We start from the raw sequence: 10,470 nt of genomic DNA, 5'->3' as shown, positions 1-10,470 counted from the left end.
CACAACTATGATTTAGAGTTCTACAAACCCAGAGGAGGCCTTGTTGTTGGAAAAAGCGGATTTTCAAAAAACCCTTCAACATTGTGCCTGGGCCACAGCGATCCCAGATGGTGGGCAAACCCTGGCAACAAGAAGAGGAAGGAGGCAAGCAAGGGGATGCTGTCCCAGTAGGGAGAAATAGAATTTCTCCTCCCTGATGAGTCTTTGTGCCTCCCATGTGAGTCTACACACACACACGTTATGCCAGGGACTTGGCCGACTTTACCTTTTCCTTACTGAAAACCAGACATTAAGTACTTAAAGGGAAACCAAAGGCTAGTATTTAATCGCTTTGCAGAATTTATTCGTTTGTATCACCGGAAATACTGCTACAACAAACATGTACGTGGTTGCACAAGTTGCGGTTAAATAGTCCAATGATTTCAGATGAACGAATGGGTTGTTTTCATAACTTGGTAACTGGCTGAGGAGAAAAGATTGGGTGATCCATGACAGCAGATCCACTCATCTGAGGGAGAAAGCCATCTAGCGATAACTCCAACGATAATTGGGTAAACGGGGTGAACCCATCTTTAGTCATACAGACTGTCAGAAATGGTAACACGGAAGATTATTTGGGTGGAAGGAGTGGATTGACCTGTGATTCCACAACTACCGCTGAAGAACTCTTTCACTCTAGGGCCTTCACCATCATCCTGGCCCTGTGAAGATACAGAAACCCACAGCCATGTGCTAACCGACCCCAGCAAAGACCTTGCAGAACTCCAAAGGGTTGTTTTTCTTCACTACGTGGATCGAGCAGGAGGGCTTGTGGAACATGGGAACACATTTCTTCTTGTCGTAGTTGGTAGGCGTGAACACTCTGTGTAATTGAGACAGACAATCAAGCCACGTGACAGAGAGGGGGACAGAAACATTAACAGCACTCAAATCGAACCAGCCTGGTGTCTCAGGTACCACAGCACCAATCATTTCCCCTGGTTGGAGAGTCATAGAATTTTTTCTTAGGGCCAGACAGCCCCTCTGTGCCTAACAGTTAAATGATTAATTTAAACTCTTCAATTGAAACTTGCAAGAGATGTTGTAGGCACCTCTGCATGTATCCTAACGGTTTGGAGTAAAAAGCCTTCGACAATACATTGGTTTGGAGTAAATTGCAAAAAATCTGAAATGGTTCTCTCTAACTTTTTAGAGATGTGAAGGCCTAAGGGGAAGAAAAGAGTATTCCCCCCATTTTTCCAAGGGCTTTAAAACACCTTTTCAAATGGAAAAATTAGAAATTTGGGGGAACTTTTTTAAAAAAAGATCTTTTTGAATTAGCACAATGATTTTTAAGGCAAGTTTTACTCGTTCAAACTGGGGAGGTAGAAGATTGTTGTGTTAGACAAGCTATGGTGAATACTGGGTATATTGTAGATATATATGACCAGGGCTTTTTTTCTGGGGAAAGAGGTGGTGGAACTCAGTGGGTTGCCCTCGGAGAACATGGTCACATGGCTGGTGGCCCCGCCCCCTGATCTTCAGACAGAGGGGAGTTGAGATTGCCCGCCGCGCCGCTGAGCGGCGCGGAGGGCAATCTCAACTCCCCTATGTCTGGAGATCAGGGGGTGGGGCCACCAGCCATGTGACCATTTTCAAGAGGTTCTGGAATGCCGTTCCTCTGTGTTCCCCCTGAAAAAAAGCCCTGTATATGACATATGTTTGTCTAAATGTGACTAATTAGCAGCCCCGAGGTGGGGCTGGAAGATCTCCCAGAACTACAAGTGATCTACCCCTTGGAGAGAACAGATGCTTTGGAAGAATACCTTGCTAAGACCCCTCTCTTCCCCAAACCCCACCCTTCCATAGCTTCACCCCCAAATCTCCAGGAATTTTCTAACCTGGAGAAGGTACCCTAAATGAATATGCCATAATATGTATAATATACTATCATATGCTTATATACTAATCAACAGTTCAATGGTTTCAGTGTTATGATGAAGCTTAACTCAATATCCAAATATAATAATAATAACAACAACATTCGATTTATATACTGCCCTTCATGACAACACTCACTCAGAGAGGATTATAAAGTGTGTTATTATTATCCTCATGACAATCACCCTGTGAGGTGGGTGGGGCTGGGAAAACTCCAAGAAGGTGTGACTGACCCAAGGTCACCCAGCTGGCTTCAACGGGAGGAGTGGAGAATCAAACCTGGCTCTCCAGATTAGGGTCCTGCCATTCTTAACCACTATACCAAACTATTGGACCTGTTAGGACTGCATGAAACAGTTTCTGTTTTTCCTGCCTCTCAATGAAAAATCTAAGATATGTGTGCTAAAGTAGTATAAGGTGCAGCAATTTTCATCTCTCTCTAGTTTAAGGTAAATTTGCCATTTAGCTTGCAGAAATCACACAGTGCCGTCCTAAGTTTAGTGTCTGGTTTAAAATAACAACTGAGCCCTAAATTAACAAGTCCTGAAGAAATTCCAAGTTAAGATTGGTTCACATCAAAAAAGATATCAAAGAATTGGAAAAGGCACATTAAATGACAACCTGTGTGAATATGGGACATTTCTCTAAAAGGAAAGGCTAAAGCTTTTGGACTTTTCAATCTTAGAAAAAATCATGATTAAAGGGAGTGGGGCATGATAGAGGGTTAAAAAATTATGAATAATATAAAGGCAGCTGACAGATACTCCCCCTACCCATAATAACTACCACGAAGGGATAACCAACTAAAGTGGTCCATGGTAGATTCAAGTATGAAAATGACTGTGTGTGAAAATGTGACACAATCTATCTATAGCCCACAAATGTATATATGACATATTTTTTAAAAAAATTGTATTCTGCCTTTCTACACGAATAAGGTTCCCAGAGAGGTAAACATTAAAACACAAAAAACAATTTAAAACGACATTTTAAAACAGTATAAAAGCTGTATTGTCGAAGGCTTTCACGGCCGGAGAACGATGGTTGTTGGGGGTTTTCCGGGCTGTATTGCCGTGGTCTTGGCATTGTAGTTCCTGACGTTTCGCCATCTTTTCCACACTGTGACACTGAGAGATCTCTGTCTTTTGGTGCTACACCTCTGAAGATGCCAGCCACAGCTGCTGGCGAAACGTCAGGAACTACAATGCCAAGACCACGGCAATACAGCCCGGAAAACCCCCAACAACCACAGTATAAAAGCTATTCAATAAACACGCGCACAATCACATAACACAAAGAACAGGGAAGAGGGCCAGTAACAGTTATTGAGGTTATGTCAAACAAAACAAAAATGTCTTCTTCTGCTGGCAGAAGGCACCCCTGGAGCCGGCCAGCCACCACTCAGTCAATCACCTTGGAGGGTGGTGGTGCAACCCCAAAATGGCTGCCACAAGAGGCGGAGCCAACTACAACATGGCTGCTGCAAATTACTTCCAGTCGTTATGCTGTGAGGGGAGCTGCTGCCAAAGCAAAGTTCTTAAAAATCTGCACAGCCAACCAGATCTCCAGCAGCCAATCAGAAGCTTTGCAGGGCAAAATCCCCACCTGGCCCTGCTCACTTTCTAAAAACACTTTGCAGGTGCCAGGTGGCACCCGTGGGCACTATGCTGGGGACTTAAATCAAATGTTGAAAAGCAATCATAGGACATGCCCAGCTCCATGGACCCCTGAATTGTGTCTCTTCATCATCTACTGGTGGGTACGGGTACTTCTAACTGTGATGCCACAGTGGTGTACATTATATGCCTTGAGATGCAACAGGCATGTAAGGGCTGGGTGGTATTTGCAACAGGAAAGTGCTGGACAACAAAACCTGGCCAACGTATAATGGCATTTCCATCTCGATGGTGCTCAGAATATATTTGGAAGGAAGAGCCAACATTCAGAAAATCTGGAATTGGTTTTGAAGATGTACACTTACTGGCTGCAGCAAACCAGTTCTTCTGGTTTGCACTCGCATCTTTCGCAATCGTTCGTTCTCCATACAGTGTGAACCTGGTGTAACTTTCCATGTTTAATGCAACCTGAAACATACAGAAGAAGGAACAATTTATATTTTGGCTGATTCCGCCTATAAAAAACAGACTCAAATGCCGGGGTTTACTCTACAGCTCACAGTGCTAAGCCAGATTTCCCAGGTCATCTGTTGATGGCTGCTTCCACACAAGGATTTTTCCCTGTGTGGAAAGTAGGAACCTCCACTGTATTCAGAAGTAGACATGGGCACAAACAGAAAACAAACGAATAAACATGGTGTTCGTTGTTCGTTGCCATCCATGAACAACGAACAACGAACACTGACGAACATGATCCTGTCATGAACATGTTCGTTGTTCGTGGGGGCCAGCAGGCTCTCCTCCAGCCATCAAGATCCCTACCGCACCACTCCCAGAAACCCTACCTGAGCAGGCAGTAGGAAAGGTACCAATAATAAATAATAGCTTGGCCCCAGAACCTGGCAGCAGCCCTGGAACTTGAAGGGGTAGATCACTACTGCACCACTCCCAGAAACACTACCTGAGCAGGCAGCAGGAAAGGTACCAATAATAAATAATAGCTTGGCCCCAGAGCCTGGCAGCAGCCCTGGAACCTGAAGGGGTAGATACCTATCCCACCACACAAAGAGAGTTCAAGCTCCAATGTACTCTCCCTGTCTCTCTCTCAAAATGCCAACAGCAGCTGTCTCTCCCTCTCCAAAGCCAGAGCTGGGAGCCCCCCTACCCCCTGCTCTTTGCTTCCTTGTAATAAATTTGGAGTTCCACACTTGAAAGGAAGACCTGCCTATCAAGCTAAATTGGGCTTAGATTGGGGTTTCCATGGCAACAACAGTTCAGACAGAGTTCAGACAATCCCTGCCTGAGTTGCCATGGGAATTGATTGCAGGCGCCAGACTGTCTGGCTTGACGAACAGCAACGAAGGAGGCTTGCAACGACCACCCGTTCATTTAGAATGGGGCCTCATGAACAGCTTGTTCACGAACAGCTGATCGGGCTGTTCGTGGGTTTTTTCCATTCGTAATGCTGTTCATGCCCATCTCTATTCAGAAGCCTCCACACAATGTCCTGGTCAAGGCAGGCCCAACTGGGGGTGGGGGCATATTTTCCCCCAGTGACTTGGATTTAAGAATAACTGCTTAAATTTAGCTCCCCTGAGAAACTGCAAGGTAGCTATAGTGAAGCATTCAAATGTGTTCTCTCCCACAGCTAATACAGAAAAAGGTGGTGGGGCAATACAGCTACACTCTGACTTCAACATTTTATTTACTTATTTACGTTATTTATACTTCACTTTTCTTCACTGAGAGCTAAACTACACGAGACGCCTGACACGTGTCGAGTTCCTGCAAGTTTACCTGGCAAGTGTAGTTGGGCTCCGCCCCCAAGCTCCCAGGGGAAAACCTGAGTGAAGCAGATTTCTGCAAGGGTATCTCTTGCAAAATGTTCTGATCACCAGTCTGATAGCTTCTGAGCTGGTCATGTGCATCATGTCACAGTCTTGTTGCACTACTTGGTCTTTGGGGAGGCCGTGTGTAAGATGGCTGCATTTATCCAATGAACACAAGTTTTCTCTTGCTAATATATAGTACACACAGGAATCTGTATTCACAGAGGAGGGGCTGTGGTGTTTTCTCTGAAGATGTAAAGGTGCTGGGAAGGGACCCCTTATCTGGGGGCAGCTCTAGGATTATGGCACTGTTACCCAACCCTATGTGTGTTCACTTGGAAAACAATCCTAGAGTCTCTCTACATGAGACGCCTTGGCACATGTTCATCAAGTGCAGGGAGACGCAATGTTAGCCAGGAAGCACAGTTTAAAAAGTTGAAGCCAGCAGAGATTGCGCCTCAGAGGGTTTGTTAATTTCATCTTTGCCTCAGTGGCGCGGAGGGCCATCTAAACTCCCCTCTGTCTGGAGATCAGGGGGTGGGGCCACCGGCCATGTGACCATTTTCAAGAGGTGCCGGAACTCTGTTCCACCACGTTCCAGCTGAAAAAAAGCCCTGTGGTATTATCTTGTCCCAAAATGGACATGTTTGTAACTAGAACTGGATACCAAGAACGGCTTGAATTTAAGTGTATAAGTGCAGTAGAATTTGCAGAAAAGTGAAACAATTTGTCTTCCAGACCAAGGTCTAGAAAACCCTTCATGACTTTGGCTTCCAAATTACCCCCAAACAAAATCTGGATGCACCAAGTACAGTTCTAGCTATAGCTGGTACGATGGGTATTCTTGGTTGGAATACTCTGTTTCGACTGAGAGAGCTTTCAGTTTCCCTTGCAGAAAGTTTATAAAGGAGGTTGAAATTACAGTTTCCAGTTTCAATAACTGGAAAAAAAGGATCCCACTCTTCTGTAATTCTGCAAACTAAAAAAGAGTTTTTTGGGGAAGGCATTTTTATAAAGGAAATAGAGCAATAGAGAACCGACTGTATGCTATGTATTATCTTTCTATTGTATGTACTACCATGCTCTTACAGCATTTGTTTTCTACTTTTCTCATTCCATTTTCTACATAAATTGACACTTTTATTTTTATTGTATTTATTTTATTTATGGTCTGCCTTTCTCACTGAGACTCAGGATGGATTACACAGCGACCCACAGCTGGGACATTCAATAAAAACGCAATCGTTTAATGACTGCAAATAACTGAAAATAAGCAGAGATCCAATACTGAGCTGAAACAATGCTGAAACATTGTCATGACATATAAAACAACGTGGAAACTCTCCAGTAGGTGCATAATTACAGCAATAGACAGTATACAGTAGTATAGTCTACAGTTCCTATCCCTTTACCAACAAATCTTTCTGAACTATTTCCTTTCAGCCCAACTCTATTACTTATATTAAAAAGCCCTCTTGAATAATTCTGTTTTGCATAGTTTGCAGAAAGCCAGAAGAATAGGAGTTTTCCTGTCCTCTTCAGGCAGACTATTCCATAGGGTGGAATCTGAACTCTTCAGACGGGCCATTTCATATGTGAATTTGATCCTCCCACCCCCTGCTTTTCTAATTTTTGTAATCTTAGTCCCATGGCATTTTGTATGCAAGTTAACAGACCTATGCAAGTTAATTGACCTCTCATGCTATATGATTACAACATTTCACACCACATAATTTGCCTTGAGTCTCAGTAAGAAAGGCATACCATAAATAAAGTAAATTGATAACAATGGGCTGCCCACTACTGTACTCTAGAGTTGCCATTCCCGGGTGATGGCACGGGATCTCCCACTCCCACCCTCTGCCCCTGCCACCACTCACCTGGCCGGGGAGGGGAAGGCAGGGAAACAGGCCTTCCAGGTGCACTCCCAGGGCGGCATGACCATGTCACTCCTGGGAATGACGTAATTGCACAGACCTGGGAGCATGCATGCGCAAAGCACGCATGCAAGGAAACCAAAAAAGGTGAGTGCTGGATCCCCCTTCCTACCGGGAAAGTAAGTGGTCCTGGCAACCTTGCTGTACTCCCCACCCCAACAGAAACTTTCTAGCTGAGTGATACACCACTTGACTTATCATTTAGAAAAATAAGCATGGCAGTTTGGTGCAGAGACACATGATGGGCTGCCCTCCCACTGTGCTCATTTGCCCCCCTAACAAAAATATTCTGGAGACAGGCCCGGGTAAGGGTAATTAACAGTGCAATCTTACACAGAGTTCTGTAGCAGGTCTGCACTAAAATTCTAAAGAGTCCAGCAGCAGCACCTTTTTAAGACTAGGCAACTTTACTGTAACATAAGCTTTCGAGAACCACAGCTCTCTTAGTCAGATGACGAAGAGAGCTGTGGTCCTCGAAAGCTTATGCTACAGTAAAGTTGCCTAGTCTTAAAGGTGCTACTGAACTATACTATTTTGCTGCTACAGACTAACACGGCTAACTCCTCTGGAACTGAAATTCGAGACAGTTTAATCAGCGGCAGCTTCCGACTGACCTCTAGTGGTAGCAGTGGTAAATGCAGTTGATTGGAAAAGATTTATTGATGAAATATTGTCGAAGGCTTTCACGGCCGGAGGACGATGGTTGTTGTGGATTTTCCGGGCTGTATGGCCGTGGTCTTGGCATTGTAGTTCCTCCAGCAAAGATTTACTTTGCTGGAAGGAATACGGGGGTGGAGGGCTAGAAGAAGAATCATCCAGTCTGGCCACTTGGGACCCTCCAAGTAGTTTCCCTTCTGTGGTAGAACAGGGAATGTGTAGGTCTACTTTACCTCAACAACCTAATTGGAAACTGCCCAGATTTGGAGATGTGTGATTTGTCAGTTACTTTCACTTCGGTAAGCTCCAGGGGGTTGGTGGCTTTTGTCCTTCAGAAGTCATCTGGGCGGCTGATACCCTAGCAAGCAGGGCTCATTTCGAGGGGGAACATGCCGGAACACAGTTCCAGCAGTTCCCCAAAGAGGTCACATGTCTGGTGGCCCCGCCTACCTGACTCTCGGCCATTTTGGGCCCATCTCATCCTGGATTGGGCCTGAAACAGCCTGGATCAGGCCTCTGACAGGTGGTGGATCACTCTTCTGCTCAGCAGCGGCCCGATCCTGACCATTTTGGGCCCTTTTTCGGCCATTTTCAGCCCCTTTTTGCCATTTTGGGCCCAATTTCAGCCCTGAGTGGCCAGGATTGGGTCCAAAGCAGCCAGGATAGGTGACATCAGGGGTGTGGCATATGCAAATCAGCTATGCTAATGACACATTTCTGGTGCTGGCAAGGGGTGTGGCATATGCTAATGAGTTATGCTAATGATTTCCTCCCGCTCTTTTTCTACAAAATGACCCCTGCTAGCAAGATTTTCTTTTATCTTGCTCTCATCAGTTTGACTGGAAGCAGCTTTGCTCCTGTGGGAAAATGGCCTTCTTGCTCTTACCTGATAAGGTGAGTCTCCTTCTCTGTGTGAGACAGAGAGAGAGCCTACACTGACCCCTGCCCAGCTTTTGCCATTATAGAGTGCACCCTGAGATGCTTTTTCCAAGATAATCTTTTAAGGGCTGGCACTTTCTTCCAACTGGCCCTTCTAGGCAAGGCAGCACATCAACATGGAAAGAGAATTCTTACCATTTTTGCCTACGGGTTTTCTCCAGCACCGAGCCTCGCAGAAGGTCCTCAAGAGGGCCAGGATCAGGAGAGAAAGCAGCAGATACCTCTGCCAATAACAACAACAACAACAACAATAATAATAATACTCCCCATTGTCATCGGGGCACTTGGAACCATCCTGAAAAACTTTGCAATTCATATGGAAAAACTGCAGCTTTCTGACATAACACCTACAGAACTGCAAAAGACGGTGCTACTTGGAACAGCGTACATATTGCGCCGCTATCTGATTGATACTTAGGTCTCTGGTGGAAACTTGTATCAGCTTAGCAAGGCCAATCAATAATAACATGTGACCGCTGCTTATTGTTGATTGTGTTTCGGATAATTCAAATAACAACAGCGCTTATATACCGCTCTTCTAGACAGATTAGTGCCCCAGTCAGAGCGGTGAACAAGTTAGTGTTATTATTATCCCCACAATACAGCGGGGGAACTGGGGCTGAGAGGAGTGGCTTACCCAAGGCCACCTACTGAACTTGTGGTAGTAGTGGGATTCGAACCAGTAGAGTGCTGATTCGCAGCTGAACCACTCAACCACTGTGCTACGGCAGCTCAAGAGAAAGATGGAAACTAACTGGGATGTTATTTTTTTAAATTATTTATTTATTTATTACTTTCAATTTTTATTCCACCTTCCCCGTACAGGCAGGCTCAGGGAGGATTACATCAAGTAAAAACATTTATAATAAAACTTACACCTTAAAACAGTTTAAAAACAACAACAGCACAGCAATACAATATAAATTTCTAGAGGTTATCAGCTTCCAATAACACTGGCATGTGAAGATGTGTGTGAAGATGTCCTACCTGCCCCACATCCTATGTAGGCATGTCTAAAGCCATTGAAATCCATGCATTTAAACATGCTTAATTCTGCATAGGACTACAACCTTACCTGTAAATGTGCCACCCTCCATTGGCTTTAGAAATAAGCACAACTTTCTAAGGAAGCACGACTAAGTTCAGGCTGTTACTCTTGTAATAAAGAGCAATAAAGAGAAGCCAACAGAACGTGCCACATGAAATATCTAGATATTCTACAGTCACTCACCATCTCGGAAGCATTCAGCACTTGCACAAGCGTCTGATGTTCTGAGAAAAACACTGTGGATTTATATAGTGAGTGCAAACAATAGACTCAGCAACGGAGAGCCAATTCGGACAATGAGCAGCCAATCTAATTTGTCCTGGTCACTGCCTAGAAGGTGAGGCTTTTTACATGATTTCTGGACCTGAACTAGTCCTCCTGATCGCTTGCACGAACTTTGAAATACTTCAGACAGTTATGAGACTAATTCCAATTTAACTTGGTGGTAACTCTAGGGAGATTTTAGTCCGGCGGTCTCTATGCTGGCAGGCGACCAAAGAGGCATTGAAAAAGAAAGCCACATT

At 44.6% G+C, this 10,470-nt stretch overlaps 1 protein-coding gene across 1 annotated transcript; it reads right to left on the bottom strand.

The window, feature by feature from the left end:
• Positions 1–370: 370 nt before the first annotated feature.
• Positions 371–10,176, bottom strand: MSMB (microseminoprotein beta). The gene is made up of 4 exons (XM_054982096.1): positions 10,130–10,176; positions 9,034–9,121; positions 3,902–4,004; positions 371–862 (listed from the first exon to the last, which is right to left on the bottom strand). The coding sequence occupies exons 1-4, from the start codon at positions 10,130–10,132 to the stop codon at positions 733–735; spliced, it is 324 nt and encodes a 107-aa protein (XP_054838071.1). The 5' UTR covers positions 10,133–10,176; the 3' UTR covers positions 371–732.
• Between the last annotated feature and the right edge of the window lie 294 nt (positions 10,177–10,470).

Source organism: Eublepharis macularius, chromosome 6, assembly GCF_028583425.1.
Source record: "Eublepharis macularius isolate TG4126 chromosome 6, MPM_Emac_v1.0, whole genome shotgun sequence".
Taxonomy (NCBI): domain Eukaryota; kingdom Metazoa; phylum Chordata; class Lepidosauria; order Squamata; family Eublepharidae; genus Eublepharis; species Eublepharis macularius.
Note: the sequence above shows the minus strand (reverse complement) of the source record. Positions and strands in the feature narration are given on the sequence as shown.

Coding starts and splice junctions, on each gene's coding strand:
- MSMB (XM_054982096.1), bottom strand. Junction 4,005..9,033: donor AAAACCCGTAGGCAAAAATG/GTAAGAATTCTC, acceptor TGTATGTTTCAG/GTTGCATTAAACATGGAAAG. Junction 863..3,901: donor GAACTGGTTTGCTGCAGCCA/GTAAGTGTACAT, acceptor TCAATTACACAG/AGTGTTCACGCCTACCAACT.